The 19,118-nt window shown below is 42.9% G+C and overlaps 1 protein-coding gene across 1 annotated transcript in view; it reads left to right on the top strand.

Annotated features, from left to right (window-relative positions):
* Window positions 1-19,118, top strand: part of fbxl17 (F-box and leucine-rich repeat protein 17) — a 212,169-nt gene that overhangs the window by 56,623 nt on the left and 136,428 nt on the right. Inside the window, exon 7 of the mRNA XM_071894810.2 lies at window positions 17,379-17,486. Within this exon, the coding sequence (XP_071750911.1) occupies window positions 17,379-17,486 (108 nt within the window). The remainder of the gene's footprint in view (window positions 1-17,378; window positions 17,487-19,118) is intronic.

Consider the following 19,118-nt stretch of genomic DNA (forward strand, 5'->3'; position numbering starts at 1 on the left):
TAGCTCCTGTAGAATTAGCATTGACGTGGGTAATATGGCAGTGAATAAAGGTTTAACAGTGACCCCTTAGCCATCTGTGATAGTGTTGAGCTAATTAGCTTACCACTGATCTCTCTCTCTTTCTCTCTCTCGCTCTCTCTCACTCTCACTGTCACTCACACTCTTTCACTCACACACACACACACACACACACACTGGGTTCTTATAGACCTCATTATTTAATGATAATTATAGACAGACATGAGGTGTTTTAGTGAGTAGTTGTAATGTTGCATTGAATGTAACAAAGGTTTAGCAACTGAAATTCTCTCTCTCTCCCCCTCTCTCTTTCTCTCTCTCTCTCTCTCTCTCTCACACACACACACACACACAAACACACAATGGTCTTCCATAGCTATTAGCCATGTTAATGGGTTGGGTCCCTGTTAAACTCCTGGACATTCATTGTCAGGTTGAAACGTAATGGGAGAGATAATAGTCTACTTGTCTGCAGCTTATTATGTAGAAAATAAAGGGAGCGCTTGGCTATGAAGGTTTCCCTGAGCGCATATTTGGAGTCACTGCAGCCATGTCCAAACCTTTTTCTTATACTGACAATTACTTGTTGTAATCATACAGCACGCTTTGTCTTCTCTATTTTTCTCTCTCTCGCTCTTTCCTCCTTTCATTCTGCCTTTGTTGTCACTCTCTGATTCTTTTTCTCTCAGTTTTGCTCCATAAATCCATAAATCTTTTACATTCTATTCAGCTTTTTCTCTACTGATGCATGTTTCTCCTTTCCTGCAGTGCTGTAGCCGAAGTTACAAAACTTGAATCACAACTTTGTTTCAAATCAGCATTTTCGAGTGCTAATTTGACTAGTAATTTGCCAGGTAAACGCAAACTACATCTGCCATAATGCTTAAGTCATCAAGGAAAGGAGTATTGGTTTGTCGCACAAGCTAATTTGTTACCATGGCAAAGGCATCATTTGATGAACATTTTTGTGGCAATTATGTGAAATAGTTTACATTTTTTTGTTATTTTTAGAGGTTTTATGTATAATCCTCACGAGACAGTGCCTATTTCTTTCTATTCTCCTTTCTTTCTATTCAGGTTCTGTGAAGAAACCTTTGTGAAAGGCTTTCTTACCTCTGTGAAACCTATGGAGGAAGCCTTACCTTTCTCCTCTAGCTCTTTATTTGAATCCAAACTCCATCCTTCTCTCTGTAGATATCTGTCCTTGTCACTACTCATTCTATCAGTCTGAATAATGGCTTATGAATGAGCTCTGCCCAGACTGATAACATGTAACAACCTTCTAATTTACTTGCCCTGGGCCCTGTCACCTACCTGGCCGTCATCTGCATAACAGAACACCCTGAGCCTGAATACCATTTGTTTTTGTGTGTGTGTGTGGGTGTGTGTGCACATCCAGATATTTAGGATATCACCTGCCCCCCCTGGCCCTCCTCCAGCTCTAATCATTAGGCCCTAGCAGGCAGAGGCTGTATGCCCTGAAGCCATGAGGGCAGAGGAGGCCGCTAGCCTCAGGCCAGCCCCAGGCTTTTCCGGCCTACCGTGGCACTGATAAGGCGGAGGGAACGTAGTGTGGATTTGAGCTGTGTAAGGCCGGTACCTGAAACAGCCTGTACAGGGAGCCTACTGTAGATAGGAATAGAATAGATATTCTTAGGAACAGTTCAAATCAGGTCATTGTACCTTACATTTGCAACCCTGAAACATAGCCATGCCCCCACGAAAGAACAATACATTGATTCTCTTGGTAAATGGCATCAACCAAGAAAGAGTACCGTTATTTTAACTTAAACTTTAAATCTATTCAAATGCCAAACTAGCCCATGTATGCAGGCCTGCTTTTTTCACCAAACAAACATCATCATAGTTTCTAAAAAATGTGTTTAGTTATTAAACCTGTGAACTGCTGTAAGATCCCTTAACTATAATAAAATTGATTTGCTCCCTAACATTACAGTTGACTCTGTTTTTCCAGGGAATTAACATTTTTCTACTTTCAGCTAATGGAAAAGCCTCAAAACTAGGCAAGTCAGACTCTGTGTCCTCATAATTAGGATCCAGTGGTCCCCACTTTAACCCAGCAAAAAAATCTCTGAGGAGACTGTCCAAGGTGGCAAGCTGAGTCTGAATCAGGGACCAACTTGTCAATCTTCCTCATGACTCACTCCTCTTTAAGCTTCAGCTGCTCATGAACCTTTGCAAACTGAGAGCTGATCTTGATTCTCTGCTCTCCTTGTCTCTCTTTTATACTTTTAATAGACTCGCTGTGTTTTTTCCTGCCCTCCTCTACACAACCAATGTCTTTCCTCAGTAGATCCAGGGCTGAGGCCACGTCTTTGTTCAGATCCTCCTGCGCCTCCTTCGGGGGTTTGAAGGAGTGACCTCTGTGCTCTCTCCCCTCAACTACGCACGCCAGACATATCGGCTTGCTGTCCGTCTCGCAGAAAAGCCTCAGAATCTCACTGCGTTCAGGAAACATGTCTCCCTTTGCTCCGTCTCTCTTCTCCTCCTGCCTCAGCTCCAGCTGTCTGGACGTGTCTGCCATGTCTCTGATCATCCCGCTAATCTGGAAGCTTCTCTCAGTAACATCGGGTAGCACCTGTGCCCTGCGTTCAGGCTTTGTCAGAGGCATGGCTTACGGAAGGTGTGCTTGCAGTGGAGGGAGACCGGCTCAGTGTAGATCTCAGTGCAGATGGATCAGCGGAGAGAGTCGTCAAAGCGGACTAAGGTGCGGCCCTGGCCATAGCAGATGAGGACGGTCTATGTGCATAGAAAGGGCAAGAGGACAGGCCGACTGTCCACTAGAAATTAAATGAAGCAGAAAGGAATCCAGGCGCCATAAGCCAAACGGTCCTCTTCAACATGATGCTGGAATGTGTCTTGATAAAACCAAGTCACTTATCTATGTCATTTGAAAGAGTCATTGCCAAGTCAAAGTATGCTTGGGTCCCTGGAATCGGCACAAGCCCACTCCCACACACATTTTCACTTTCAAGCTGGTTTTCATTTTGATGGGACACAAAAAAAGTATCAAAGTATTCTAAGAGGAAAATTATTTTTCACTCATAATTGCACCTGACGGCCCATCCACTTACTGAAGTAATTTTCCATTTAGCGAGGCAAGAGGATCGACTTGGCATTTAGGTACAAACGGGCCCTTCTCTACCTTTCAGCCTGTTGTGCAAAGCTTGTCTATTAAAACTTTAAGAGAAGCCTAGTTTTGTTCAGTATGGCTTGTTTTTGTTCAAATGGTTTTGAATAGTAGTTCAGTATTACAAAACCTTACCAGGGTGTTATATATGCTTGTGGGTCAATACATACAGTGCATGCATGCATGCTGGTAGTAGGTATATCTCTGTCATCAAGCACACACACACACACACACACACACACACACACACACACACACTAGGGTTAAACAATCAGTTGATTGTTGCATGAGGCTGTGATTTAAAAAAAAAAAAAAAATCTCTTTCATACACTACCAGCTGAACAAACTTGTCTAACTGAATTGGAGATTGAGTTGGAGGATTTGTTAGCCAATCAGAAGCCTCCTTACCAGCTATTAACCAATCAGAAGCCAGAGTGGCTGAGAGGATAGTCAGATAGGGAGGAGAGAAGCAGGCAACTGAAAGGAATGAATGATACTAAAGAGGAGGGTGTTGGTGACTATGTTGCAGTCAGTGAGGATGATTTGGTCATGAAAAAAGAATTTGATTGTTTTGCAGTCTTTTGGTTTCAGGAGAGCAGACGTTGCACAAGTACTATGCAAAACACTCTGGTTCAGCATGAGGCAACACAACCAACTTGTTCCAATACCTCAAACAACACTATAGAGAATAGTATGAAGCAAAACTGCACCCCAAGCTTGTGAAACAGCAGATAACTTTTGTTTTGAGTACTTTTCAATATAATTTGAGCTATTAAAGTTTATTCAGTTGTTTATTGGTATTTATACCATGGTCTGGGTGAATACTCGATTCTGATTGGCTGCAGGGTGTCCATTAATTCCTGATAATGGACACCTACTAAGTAGTTCGAGTGAAACTGTCTGTTCACCGTTCTAAATTAATGCGCTGGCTACGTAGTATCAGGTATCAGCCTGTATCTAAAATGAGTAACCATAGCAACAGGGACGCAGTCAAAGCTGCGGCCGACAGTACACATGGCCTATAATTTGTTTGTGAAAATCTTGATATTGATTTGAGGACAATGACATGGCTGGATAGCTAGCTAGTCTTGTTGTTAAACATACTGTCAAATTATATTTACTGTTTGTCAACCGTACGCAATGTTATTGACTTTGAATCTTGCTAGCATAACATTAGCTTTCTGGCTCATAGTTGACCAAAGGGTTCTATGAGCTGAGCGGACTAGAAATATCTCCCGTTGCCAAGTCGTATCTAAGGTTCGTCCTATTTACTGGAGTAGTGAACAACGTTTCCATTGCATAAGAACCTTATGGGATGGTAATGATTGTTCCAGGTATTAGTCAAACCCCCAGGTGTTACCAGGAAAACTGAGTTATGGCTTGTGAAAAACTTTAGATTTTGATTACAAAATGCGTGAAAATATAAATTAATGTTCTTCATTTTTTTTTCTTTGGAAAGTGACCATGGTATAAGCGGGATAATACCCTTCGAGGTGTCCATAATCAGGAATTAATGGACTCCGCGGAACTGTCCTCCGCTGCGTGTCGGACGGTTCTGGCCTCCCCGTCGTCCATTAATTCCTGATAATGGACACCTCGTCGGGCATTATCCCTTACATTTTTCATAGTGGCTGTTTTACACAATTTATATTTACTTAGGTCATTTGATAGCTGTATTTTCAGCGACTGCTATATTCACTCTAATGATCCTCATCTTTACTTTCTTTCTTTTCTTCTTGTCGTGAGGAAATTGTTATTATAGTTATTAGGATCCCCATTAGCTGACGTCTCAGCGACCGCTAGTCCTCCTGGGGTCCACGGGTAATTTAGAGTCTCCAATCCACCTGAATTGTATGTCTTTAAAATGTGGGAGGAAACGGGAGCACCCAGAGGAAACCCGCATTAAGAAGGGGAGAACATGCAAACCACACAGAACAGGACTAGAGACCAAAACCCGGGCTTTCTTGTCTGTGAGCTGACAGTGTGAACCACTGAGCCACTGTGCTGCCCAAAAAATTAAGAAGTGTTAATTGCAGCAATCTCGGTATAAAGGAAATAAATTGCAATGTGATTTTTTTATTCTCCATATGGTACAACTCTTAACACACTGAAAAATAGCCTTGACATGAATGTGCGTGAGAATGTGATTATGTGTACCTCAGCGCTACATCCACATAGTTTTTAATCTTTCTCTGTGACATCCTAGAAGCAGAAGTGGAAGGAAATCCAATAAAGCTCCGGCACACAGACAAATGATAGAGAGAAATGACAGAAGAGTGAGATTAGACAGAGAACCCAAGGCCGGGACGCGCTGAGATTAAAAGTTTTATTTAATAGACAAGGGCTCACTGTATTAGCACTCTCAGGTCTTGGTCATCCCCTGCTTTGCATCTGTATTTTCTCTTCAGCAATGCTTTCTCTCCCTCACACACACACACACACACACAGGGCTATATCATATTTGCTGAATAGCTTATTTAGCCAGGATTAACATCAAAGATCCGCCAACAAGATCAATGTCATCTTGGAGAAACACAAAGGTTCTGTAAAACCACCAATCTCCCCGAGAGAGAGCATCGAAGCTGTTTATTGCTAGTCGTGTGATTCTCTCAGCTGTGGCCGGCTCCCGGTCCATACCTTTAGCACCGTGTCGATAAGAAGAAGAGGAGGTGGTCCTCTCTATAGACTGCTGAGCAGAACAATCCAATATGGCGCTTCAGCTGGGCCGCGGCTTGAACGCCAAGCATCGATAGACGCGTCACAACAGCGCCGCGTCATTCTGATCCAGGCCCATGGTCAGCTTACCCTCTTTAAATCCCATTTTTCACCATTAGCAGAAGACGTAAAACTGATCTCTAAGTGATGCTGAATGTGTTAAAAGTCAATTACAGTTCCACTCTGGTACGTTGTCCTGGGCATTTACCGCGGGGACAATAAGGGGTGAGGAGTTTCTGCAGACAAAAAGAACGGGGACTTCTTTGTGTTTTTGTGTTGAAATGGTGTATTGTGTGGTTGATGGGCAGCGTAGTTATGAGGTGTAATGACAGCTCAACTTGTCTGTCTTTGTGCTTGTTCGCAATGCTGAACGCATTCATGACGCTCGTCCTTTTGTCCTCAGATATATTCCATTGTAACATGGACCATCGCATCAACTCTGTAGCGCCCATCAGCCTATCAGAGGCCCATCATACTGTAAAGCACAGAACCATTGAACTAAAATGGCAGTTAGACATTGAGGATAAGGCTTTTGGTGAATATATGCTAAGGGAAAAAGAACCCATTGGGATTTGAAAACTCAAGTGGAGCACTGTTCGAGCGTCTTGACAGTGCGGTGTAATGAGAGCTACCGCTTTGCATTTAAAGGAGTAAAATGTGTCTTTTGGCTCCCTCCAAAGCAGCTTTTGATTTCCCTCTGACATGCGACAAAGAACTATTGATCCTTAGGGAAACAGGCCGACAACAAAAACTTTTCCTCTTCATCTCCTGTAAACTGCTGTGTGCGGTGCTCCTGACACCTACACTCACCCCCACCCACATATATACAAATATACATGCACACAGCCGCACTGAGATAAAAGACAGAGTGTGCAACTCTTGAGGGAAGTGAGGGCAGAAGCCATTGCTTAAATGACAGGCAATTTTCGGTTTGTGAGTGGAGCGTACCGGAGAGTGAGGCGATCAATCACTTTGGCGATCACCCATGCAGATTTCAGTCCTCCCTGGCATCATCAGGGCTGATGACATCGATAGAGCGAGACAAGATTGCTTGACAAGTGTGAGAGAGAGAGAGAAAGAGAGAGTTAGAGTATGTACTGTGCTTATATGGAGATAGTGCATCAATCGATCCCTGACTGAAAAACGTGTAAAACGCAGTCTTTGTTCAGGCTATGGAGTCATTCCTGCTAAGTAGGTCGCAGTTGCTTTTTTGTAGGGAACGTGAAAGGGATAGGGCAAATTTTTTCATGGATTTCTTTCCCATCGTGTCTCTGAGATAGCCACAGCTGGAGAGAAAGTGGAGCTATTGATCTCGGGAGTTTCATCTTTCAAAGATAGTCATCCTCCAGACCCAGCTTCGATTTTTGACAAATATACAGTGTGCCTTTCAGATAATTTTTATGGCATTTCTTTTTTGTCCGATAGTGTACAGTGGCGAGTGATGAGAATGATTGAGGGTGGGGTGTGATAGTGGTCGACAAAGCTCCTCCTCAGCCCGATTCAGACTCATGACTCTGCTTGAGTTCATGTATGAGCCATTTCTTCGATTTCTTCTTCGATCCTACGAGGAGAATGAAAATGAAGAGTTTTGTTCCAAAATGAAATATCCACCATCTGAAAAAAGTGACTACTACTCTTACAAAATGATTGATTGCACAAAACTCATGCCACTTTCCATTTAAAGGATAGTAGATAACTCAAGTCCTTGGTTGAGAAAATGACAATGTTATCATCTATACTTAAGAGATATTGAGTAACAAATACAGGCAAAGATTTCTTTTTTTCTTAAAATGGATATAGCCTATAGCATTTTGGAAACAAACAATTCAAATATGTTTTAAGATTGAGACATAATATCCTATACTAATAGCTGAAAATCCACAATAAGAGAGAAACAGAAACATGTACATATAATACACTAGATTTTAATAGAGACCTGGTCATGCTCATAAAACAAAATGAGTTTATTTTGTTGATCACCAGTGGAATCACTAGATCACATTTATTTATACATGTATAGTTAACTGTTTTAGTGTTAGTAATGTGAGAGCAAGTCCTCTCCCTCGCTTTGTTTATCAGAGTTGGCTTGTGGCTAACAGACCTTCTGACCTTGCCATGCCTCTCTAGAGAGAGAGAGAGAGAGAGAGAGAGAGAGAAAAACAGCAAAAAAGGGAGGCTGAGGAAGAGTTAGAGAGAGAAAGGGAGAGAGTGACAGACAGAGAGATAGAGAGAGAGCGGTAGAGTCACACGCGCCTTTCGTTTACACAAACAAAATCCTTCAACGCCGACTGCCCACAGCGAGGCATCGTGGGTAGTCAAGTGGTCAGGGAGTGGTTATGTCATCGCTGACAGTTGCTGCCCGGTGTTGCCCAGCAGCAGGTCATCGTAACACGTACGCACACACACACACACACACAAACACACACACGCGGACCCCCGCTGGTGGTTAAAGGTCTGCTGGGTGTGAGGACTTGTCAGCACACCCACACAGGGAGACATTTAGTTTCACACACACCTCTAGCCACAGAATACCACACACACACGCACAGGCACACACACATAAACAAGCACACGCTATTGCCGCTGCCTATCCACCTGTTGTGACCTGTTGTGACTTCCACACTTGGGCTCTCCTGAGAAGGGTTGAGTGGGCGGCCCGTCTTGTCTTAACCTCGAGTGTGAGTGTAAACAACAGTGACTTCTGACTGTTTTCTAAAGTTCACCATGTAAACAAACTGGAGAGAGAGCTGGGGAGAACCTCCGCCAGGTTAGCATCACGTCTGCGTGTTGCATTGCAATGCTAAAAGATCCTTTATACTTGAGTATAGCATAGTTATATTATGACAATTAGACACTGAGTCACTTTCTGAACTTTACACTTCATTATCCAGTAATGAGTCCTTCAGAATATTTTTTCATTTACTTCATAAGACTTGACGGACGAAAATACCTCATCTCATAAAACATTTCGGAGGATTTCCTATAACTGGCAATGAGGCGACTTCTTATGCAAAGCCCCTGGATAGGCATGAAGATGGATTGTTAATAGAATGTGTTGCAGTGTATTCAGTAATCATTATTAATCTGTGTGTCGGCACATTCTTTCTCGGCTGGGCCCAGTGTTAATAAAGCTTGGTTAATTAGACTGATTGATTAGATGGTGGTGATGCAGAGCTCTCATCGCCGCTCTTCATCCCGTCAGGCCTCTAATAAGATCAGATTGCTCTCATACACACACACACACACACACACACACACACACACACACACACACACAGCTTGTTTGGCCTGTCATACGAGCTACAGGGTGTGCCCACCCCCCCCTTTCCCTCGCTCCCCCTCATATCTCTCTCTTGTCTCTCACTGTCTGTCTGTCACATCCATATTCAGGCAGGATTTACAGGCATGAAAGAAGCAGCCAAGCTTGCCAAAGCAATACACTGAAGACTAGAAGCTACATTATGTTAACATGAAAAGATTGCAAATCTCTCATTCCCCCTCACCCCCACTCTCCCTCTCTTCCTCTCCCTTGCCTCTCACTCTGATCCTGTCTGTGTTCCTGTCTCATCATGTCTCATAAATATACGACTATTCCATCCATTTAGCCAAGGAAAACACAAGATTGGCTAGCTGGAGAGCAGGAACCTCACATCTGTCTAGACTCAATCGAGATAGGCTTACTGGGACTGTGTGTGTGTTTCTGTGTGTGTGCGGGCATGTGAGTTCCCCTCCGTGTGTATGCTTTTGTGTCCGCATGTGTGCGGACGTCTTTCTTTGTCTCTCTGCAGACTTAAATGTGAATTAGCTTCACGACAGGGCGAGTAGCTTGTCTCCGCGATGCTCTTGTGATCGATACTCAGCCCCTCGCACGGCTCTAAGCGAATCACCCTGCACTTAGTGCACAGTGCCTGCTCATCAGCACAGAGACAGCACAGCACAGCACAGTACAGTAAAGAGACTCTCCCTTGCTGTAGTTAAACTTTATGACTTTCCATGTTGCCTTTGTCTCCAGGCATCGGATATTACAGTGGATAAACATTCATTTAGAATTTTGCCAGATCACCAGTCCTTCACATCAATACAGCCCATCTGAGCTCTTTAAAAGAGAGTCAGAGTGTGTGTGTGTGTGTGTGTGTGTGTGTGTGTGTGTGTGTGTGTTTGTGTGTGTGTGTGTTTGTGTTTGTGTGTTCCAAGGCTTTGATGAACCCATCGCAGGCAGTATCACCCCTCGGAGAGTGTTTATGGAGAAAATGATTACCTTGGAAAAGAACAGAACTTTGATGAAAATCATCCCACTTCAATTTGCGCTCCGCAGGCCTGCGGTTGCATCCTTGTTTATGGGTATTATTGGAAATCTGTAAAGCTGCACAGAGAACTCCAATAACAGAGAGTTTTCATAAAGGTATCAGGACATTCAATAGGCTTTGATGGAGGATTTACGCTGCCGTTATCTCGGGCGTTGTTCTCACTGCTAAATAGTGCTGTACGATGCTTTGGTTTCGTCTGGTCCTAACTAGATTCTCTGACCCAAAGAGGTCGAGGTTTTTGATGCCGCCTACAGCGCTACCGACACTACTGAAGAGGCGGCTGTTTGTGTGATCGTCTGGTAAAAGTTGAGAGAGAGAGAAAATGTCAACAGATGCGAACGTTACCGCTGATTCGGTTTGTAAAAGTTTATGTAGTTTGTGTTAATGAGTTGATTTTATGTAAAATTTATGCAGCCAGTACCATGTAACGCTCAAAGGTTGAGCGCATTCTGATTAGAGAACATTGTTCGGCTCCGTCTCGGGTTCCTACACCGCCGCCTCTCGCTCGCTAGGCTAGCTCTGGTTGGCAATGAGAGAAAAGTTAAGTTTAAAGTTCTGTTGCCTGAGCGTTTCTCTTTTTTTTTTTGCAGGCAAGAGTGTATATTTTTGTTGTGTGTGTCCGACAGATCCGTTTGTGTGTGGGCGTGTCTGTGTCATTAACAGAAGAGAGAGTCCTCGTATTTAACGGAGACAGATGACCGTGTGCCTGCCCTCCACACACTCCCTGCCATCTCTCTCACTGATGAAGCACAATGGACCGAGCACCTCTCCCACCTGTGTATATATGTGTGTGTGTGTGTGTGTGTGTGTGTGTGTGAGTGTGTCAACTATGAATAAGGGGAGGAAGAAAGACAGAGAGAAGAGAATTAATGGCGAGAGGGTATCTTCTTCCTGTGTTTGTGTAAGTGAGGGACGGCCAGTTAGTTTTGGAAGTGGGAGGGATGTAGAATGTCAGGAGGATGGAGGGAGGGAGGAATGGATGGAAGCAAGGATGGGAGGGATGGGAGGGCGCCTGGTCTGGTCTGGTCATTCTGTCGTTTTCCAGCCTTTTGTGAGTGTGTGAGCATTTGACGGAGTATTTGTTCAATACTTTGCGAGTCTCACTCTTTTGACAGATGATATTGACAAGCTTAAATGCCCTCATTGGACCAGAACTGCCCCCTGGGTGCTGCTCCAGCGTTTTGTAAGGACAGACGGACCGCCAGACACACACACACACACACAGCATTTTTGCTACCACAGCACTTTCTCAACAACTACCTTCCAGCTCTTTAAAACACACACACACACACAAAGACTATCTTTATGACTGCAGCATTTCCACCATTCCAGCCCACTTCTTGCTTTCCTTACCTCCTTTACCCAGAGACCATTAAACCAAATCCCTTCTAAAAGGGTTTAAGGCCTCTCTTGGCTAGCCACTTCTTCTCCAAAGCCCTGCCACGGCTCTTTTCATGTTTTTAAATCAAAGTCCATGAAAGGGGGAGGGGGAGGAGGGACAAGCAAAGAGAAATTTGGGACGGGTTTTGTGTTTGTGGGTTGGAGACAAACCTTAGTTACAAACCCATATGGTCTTACTCGCGCGCGCACACACGCACACACACAAACACACACACATACACACACACACACACACAGGCTTAATCTGACACGGTACATGCCCTCCTGCCCCGCTCTGCTCTGGTGGGATATTAGTTTTTTTTTTTTCCCCTCTGTCTCCCCTTTCACCTGCTGAGAGTTACTGTAACTTGCTCTTCTTCTCTCTCTGTCTCTCTTCCTTTCTCTTTGTCTTTTCTGCTCTCACACTCAAGTGCATATACTGCATATACACACACACACACACTTGCAGCGCACACACCAGTATGAAAGACAGTCTGGAGGTGGCCTCTCTGTGATTCGTTTGCCTCTCTCCCAGACGGTTCTGATTTAGGGATCATGACGGCGCGTAGCTTTTTGGTTCTGCTGGTAGTCAACCTGAAAATGTTTTCCTTGATGGTTTTTTGGCAGAGGCCATGTTGTTGTGGGAGCTCCGGCCAGCTCCCTTCACCTGCCAGCTGCTCAGCTCAGGCTGGTCCTTCTGGAGCCTTTTTCAAGTTTCGTACTCAAAAAGACACCTCCTCTCCGCTCTCCTCCGTCTCCACCCGGCCCCGCTGATCAGGTTCCATATGTATCAATGTCTCCGAGTCGGAGCCCCGACTCAGCTTCGATTTGGATTTTCTCCCAGCAGTGAATGGTGATGGGTAGAGTGGTGGATCCAAATCTGTCTAGTGTTGCTGCATACTTACAATACGTGTGACTTGAAATTCCAAGGTGCTGATAATCCTCATTTCTGTACAAGGACTGAAAGTAAAATTATGTAAATCCTTGATTTTCCTAAATAAAGAAAGAATACAAAAAAAATCCCTTGTAAAGTAAAATAGTAAAGTACAGTGAGCTACTGCAATTGGTCCATTGCACTAAAATTTGTTTACAAACTCATTAGACTTGAATTTAATATTTTTTTAGATACTGACTTGAAATTTGAGCAAAAGGCACCTGAACTCACGTCAAGTCAAGCTTATTTATATAGCATTTTATCACAAGCATGTCTCAAAGGGCTTTACATGTCATATACCATGCAGCAATACATACCGCATACAGTACATCATATACTACATCATATACATGTACTACATCAAACAGGGTTCCCACGGTCATGGAAAACCTGGAAAAGTCATGGAATTTCAAAATCTCGTTTTCCAGGCGTGGAAAAATCATGGAATTAGTAAAATCCTTGAAAGTTTTGGAAAAGTCATGGAATTTTGTTGTGTGTAATGAAATTAATTGTTACAGTAATCTTCCATGGATAACCTTCCATGTAATGTAACATAACGGCACATTTATTTTCTGTAGCTGTTGACGTAACGTAGCTCTAATACGTGTCGATGCGTGACAACGTTTTGTTTACTATCACATACGTTTCTTCACTTCATGTTCGCGCGGCCCGGCGTTCTCAGCGGCCCGTGCACCGCGGTGAAGTTAGTTTTAAGTTGGATATTCGACAGACATTCACTCCGGACAGCGGCGTCTTCTTACTGTTTCACCCGGTGTTGGCAGTAGGAGGACGGTTAGCTCACCTCCCAGAACCTCGCGCTTAACCACTGGAGGCTGACTGAGGGACCGTCAATAAATGACTGTTTAATTGACACAAAAACAATCATTATAAACAATCATTCAATACCTTCATGCTGACTGGCAATATTAGTGAAAATTATGATTAAAGATTATACTAAATCGATGTAGCACACTTATTTTGATTGCTAATGTGTAATTTATTTATTTTACATAAATATTTTAATAAAAAAGAATGGCATTTTTTTCAGTAGCTTCCATGTAATGTGACTCAGTGACTCCAAATCAGTACCAGAAATTATTACTATACAGGCCACATCGGACACACCTCTTCATATTGGGTTTTAGTGCTTCTTCTATTTTTTATAAATATTTTTATGGAAAATTCATGATTTTTTTTCCAATAGCTTCCATGTAATGTGATGCAGTGACTCCAAATCAATACCAGAAATTATTACTACACTGGACAAATAGGACACACCTCTTTATATTGAATTTTAGTGCTTCTTCTGTTTTTTATAAATATTTTTATGGAAAATTCATGATTTTTTTTCCAATAGCTTCCATGTAATGTGATGCAGTGACTCTAAAGCACTAAAATCCAATATAAAGAGGTGTGTCCTATTTGTCCAGTGTAGTAATAATTTCTGGTATTGATTCAGAGTCACCGCCTCACATTACATGGAAATTCTATTATGGATCCTTGAAAAGTCATGGAAAAGTTTTGAAATTTGATCCATGAAAATGTGTGGGAACCCTGATCAAACACACTCACAGTCACACCTAAGAATTTCACACAGTAGGTGGTCAAACTATGTGTCCGCATGCTTGTGTATTTCCCTTCCTCTTTCTTGCGTCCATATGGGGGACAGAGGGGTGATGCTCAGAATCACATGCAAATGAACACATCAACTTTAATCACCTTTTACATTACTAACTTAGAACCCCTAAACTTTAGTATAGCTCATCTGTGAAGAAATTTCTCACAATCATTTTCCATTATGAACTATTTGGCACTTTACAAGCACTTTTGGCACTTTAAGAACATTTTGTCTTCTTGCTGATGAGGTGAGGAACACACCTTTGAACTTCACTAGAGTTATAGCTGGTGCTCTACCCAGATGAGCTACACTGTATGTGACCTGGTGAAAGATAAATGGCCACCTCTTTTTTTTTTTTTTTCGCCTTCTCCTCTCCCCTCTCTGTCTCCCTGGGTTCTCCATCTTGCTCTGCCTCGACTCGATAACCTTTAAGCTAGACCTTGGGGGGGAGAGAGAGTGCGACGGATAGAGAAAGATAGGGAGAGGTTAGAAGGGCAAGTCTGCTGTAATGAGCTAAATTTACAACCACTAGTTTAATCACTGCTACTACAGTTAGGGCTCCAAATTGATTTACACTCATCAGATTTTTTTTATCCACCTCTACACCTATTGTGTTCCTTGACAATTACAGTGCTCATGGATTTTCAGTAATTCTCAGCGAAGTCATGATTTTGCTTTGAGTGTCAGCTCATCAGGCTCTGTGCAAGGTGACCAACAGGACCGCTGACATGTCATGTGACAACTAACTGTCACATGACTGCGTCGCATGTTTAAAGGCAAGGCAAGTTAACTCATGTAGCACATTTCATACACAAATGCAATTCAAAGTGCTTTACATAAGGTATATAAGACATTAGATAAGAAATACAGGATAAGATAAATAAAAAAAACTAAAACAAATAAAAAGAGATAATAAAGTGTATAACGACAGTGTATGACGAGAGAATAAATAAGTAATTAAAATGCGTAAAAAGAGAATAAAGATCAAGTTGCATAGGCAGTGCTGAACAAAAAAGTTTTTTTAAAAGTGGTCAAAGTTGGGGTGCAAACAGTTAAGTTAAACAGAGATTGTGCATACTGTGTCATTGCCAATTATGAGCATCACTTGAAACTCAGTGGCCTTTTTAGTCACTTGACAGGACGTTGAGTATCAACATTGGACTATCCAAATAAAGTGTGACAATCATTTTTAATTGATTTGAATCTAATTTTAATGGTACATTATCAGTGAGTTATGTTTGACAGCCCAATATTGGCTGGTACTGTTGGTGTAGCTGTATATCTGCTGGGCCCTCTCCTCAAGCTCTAGTTTTCTTCAGTATCTTATGTACAGTATTTTTCCCAAAGCGTAAGTCTGCTCAGAATGTCATCTCATCAAAACATCGAAGCACAGACATACTTTTTATTTAGCCTTAAAAAACATCTCAGCCTTCCACAGGCTTGTCGGGCTTCACCGCCTGGGTAAGATCAATCAGTAAATGTATTAGAGTCATCATAACCAGTAGCTTACTCTGTATATTCAGAGTCTAATTAGCAACTTTTGGCTGTAATCATGTTTTTGCACTTTCAAATATTCCTTCAAATATATTTAAGTTGATAAGCATAGGTTTGTGTGTCTCTATGCAGCCCTCACAACTTTCTGTGTGCGCTTGAACGTCGATTTTTGCTTGGCACCGACGCTTTTTGGGGATTTTCAGAAGGGAACATTGAAGTTGTTGACAGGGATGCCTAGAAAAAAGTGAAGTTTTTTTTTCTCTTTGATGTTTGTTTTCCTTTGTCTTCCCAGTTAATCACAGCATAGAGTCAATTCTCTCTCTCTCTCTCTCCTCTCTCTCCTCTCTCTCTCTCTCTCTTCCTCCCTCATCTTATTGTCTATTTGTGATTGATGAAGAGTTTGAGATAGCACTGAGCGAGCCTACAGAGAGGACAAACAATCTCCACCATATTGTCGGAGTGTTGAGTGAGCTGCGTGAGTGATGTGGTGAGGGAGGTGAAGTAGCTATCGATACCCATATTGATGACTACAGTGGAAGCTGGTGGAAATGTTCTGCTTCCCTATTGATCTCTGATCCATTATGAGCTTTTAGTCGACGGCCGGGTGAATGATGGGGAGCGCTCCATCCATCATAATTCGACGCCCACGCTGCCCGGCTGACACACTCCTTCAGCTGTTTTCTCCGTCATCCTCCTCCTCCTCCTCTCCTTCCCTCCTTCTTTCATCCTCCTCCTCCCACTCCTTTTCTCTGGTTCCCCGTCTCTGTCTCCCTCCATCTTCCTTGTTTGTTTGTCTCTCTGCCGTTGTACTGCACGTCTGTTCATTCTGGTGGGAATTTTAAATTGGAGTGGAGTGGCGTGGAGTGTTGACATGGTGTCAGAGAGTCTGTGATGACAAGCGAGCGCACGGCCAGCAGGGAAGAAGGCTGCCCATCAAACACTTAACACACCAATACCTTCAGCGCCAACGGAGTAGAACTTGACATTTATGCTTGAATGCGACCGGACCCGACTGGACCCAAGTTGGGCTCAGGTTCAAAAAAAGATACTGGCAGATTATTAGCAAGTTTAGTTTTGACTCACAAAAGTTTTGCCCTCTTTGTCTTTCCCCACTGTAAACTGTCCAATAAAGAAAATTACTTTTACTTCCTGGAAAGAGTGGAAGAGTAACTTTAATGGTGACCTCACGGTGAACTAGTAGGCGTAAATAAAACAATCACACATTTTTGAGCAATCTCGCCCCTCCGCCCCTCCCATCAAATAAAACTTCCTTTCTCTCCCTGACTGATATCCCATTGGTTTAGGCTTTTGAATGATCTCTCACTGTGTTATGTCCCGCCCCAACATCCTGTTTGAACAGGAAATGCATAAAATCAAGGAAGTAAAGATGCCGTTTCATGGGGTCTTTAAGGCTCAACTCAAGCTGAATTTGTGAGACTGCGTGTGTTCGTATGAGCAGTGTGTGTGTGTGTGTGTGTGTGTGTGTATGTGTATTTGTGTGAGTAAGTCTGAGTGCATCGTGCGAGTTTTCAGATCATTTTTATAAATAACCATGAATGTCGTGTTGACCCTGTATAGAGTGAATGAATGAATTTGAACGGGTGCTTTGGAGAGAAAAATACAAACCACAAATATAAACCACTTCAGTAATGGTGGTCCAACTATTTTAACCTTGAAGATATGAAATATTTTTTTATGATTTGAACTCTTCTCTTCACCTCCCTTTCTCTTCTCCTCTCTACTCTGCTCTGCTCTACGCAGGTGACTGACCGGTCAGTGCGAGCGGTTGCAGAGCATTGTCCTGAGCTGCAGTTTGTTGGCTTCATGGGATGCCCTGTGACCTCCCAGGGGGTCATCCATCTTACTGGGGTGAGTAGCACACACTACATGGCTAACATGTTCAGCTTTGTGTTCTCGTAAATATTGTGTGAGACAGGAATTAAAGATACTACCTGATGTTTTTGTTTGTTTTTTTAGCTTCACTCCCACATGTTTTGTCATCGTTTGCCATGGGCCGTTGGTCATAGACATCCTTAGAATATCAGCCTGTTGTTTTCTTACAGTAAACTGAAGATACCAAAGTTCCTGAAGGACACTTACATGGAAGGTTATTCCATTCAAATGTTTTTTGCAGCAATTATTTGTATTGGTAAATGTCAACGGGAGTTTTTGCATGGCTGATTTTTTTTTGTCTAATCCGGTTATAATAACTGACTGTAGGCCAGCAGCTCTCCATGTTGCTGCACTCCTGCATTATCTCCAGGGGGAAATGTAACTTTCTGAAACTAAACTCAAGACCTCGCTGTGTGTTTTATCCCAAACTTGGTGTTGAAGTTATTACGTGCTAACTTTTAAATCTCATGAAAGCCTAATGAGATGAATCCTAATAATACGCTGCTGTTCCGACTACACCCTGCTGTTTGGACATTACTATGTTAATGAGCAGGGCTCCATGGTTAAAGATGTACCACGCCACATAAACATGGACACACATGCAGACACACGCACTCACACTACAATCGGTTGAATTGAATTCACCGGGAAATTGCGTTATTTTTCTTTTTCCTTTGTTTCCTTTCCTCAACACGATATCCATCTGGAATCTGTGTGTGTGTGTGAGAGAGAGAGAGAGAGCGTGCGTGTGCCGGTGTATGTGCGCACGTGTGTGTGTCCGTGTTTTTGTGGTGCAATTCGTTTTGTGTCTGTGTTTGATGTAGGCGCGTGTACACACGGGTGTGAACGTACACTTGTGGGCCTGCATGCGCTCCTTCCTCCTCAAATGCAATTACAGTTGTGTTAATAGGACTGAGACACCCGATGCCGCGGTGCATTATTAGATTAAACAGCAGATTAATTTGTGCTGGTGGTTTTGGCCCCCTATCATCTCTGCAGCCTCCACTGACCTTGGCCACGCTGTTGTAGACAGACTGTAATGAAGCCAGCCAGTCATAACAGCATTAGCATACCTGGAGGTGGACACACACGCACGCACACACACACACACACACACACACACTAGTCTAGCACACCTCATTATTATTTATTACAATATTAACCAAGGTGAAGTTTTGAGGAGTTTAGATTTGCGAACTCGTAATTCCGCTAATCTTTTTTTAAAGGTGCAGCTTGATCCTAACTGAAAACATGTTACTTTGGTGAAGGTAGTTGAAGTTTTGGGCCCAGGTACGGTCATAAAACCTGGGACTGGGAGTAGAAGCGGAGTACAGGAAGAGACCTAGGTTTTTCGAGGCTAACCTGTTGACCAGACTCTCTCTTTATACCGATTGAGGATCAAATCATCATCTCTTTGTTTCTGTCAAGCCTCTCTGTCGATCCAGCCTTCGTTTCAGTGTCTGTGATTCATCTCTCTCTGTCTCTCTCTCTCTCTCTTTCTCTCTAATCTCTGACAGTAATTATCTCGTTTAGCAGTTGATTCCTCCTCTCATTCATTCCCACTTGGTCCCATCCAGTCTCAATTGGAAATCATATTTTTCGCGTTTA

This window comes from Centroberyx gerrardi, chromosome 8 (genome assembly GCF_048128805.1).
Source record: "Centroberyx gerrardi isolate f3 chromosome 8, fCenGer3.hap1.cur.20231027, whole genome shotgun sequence".
Lineage (NCBI taxonomy): Eukaryota > Metazoa > Chordata > Actinopteri > Beryciformes > Berycidae > Centroberyx > Centroberyx gerrardi.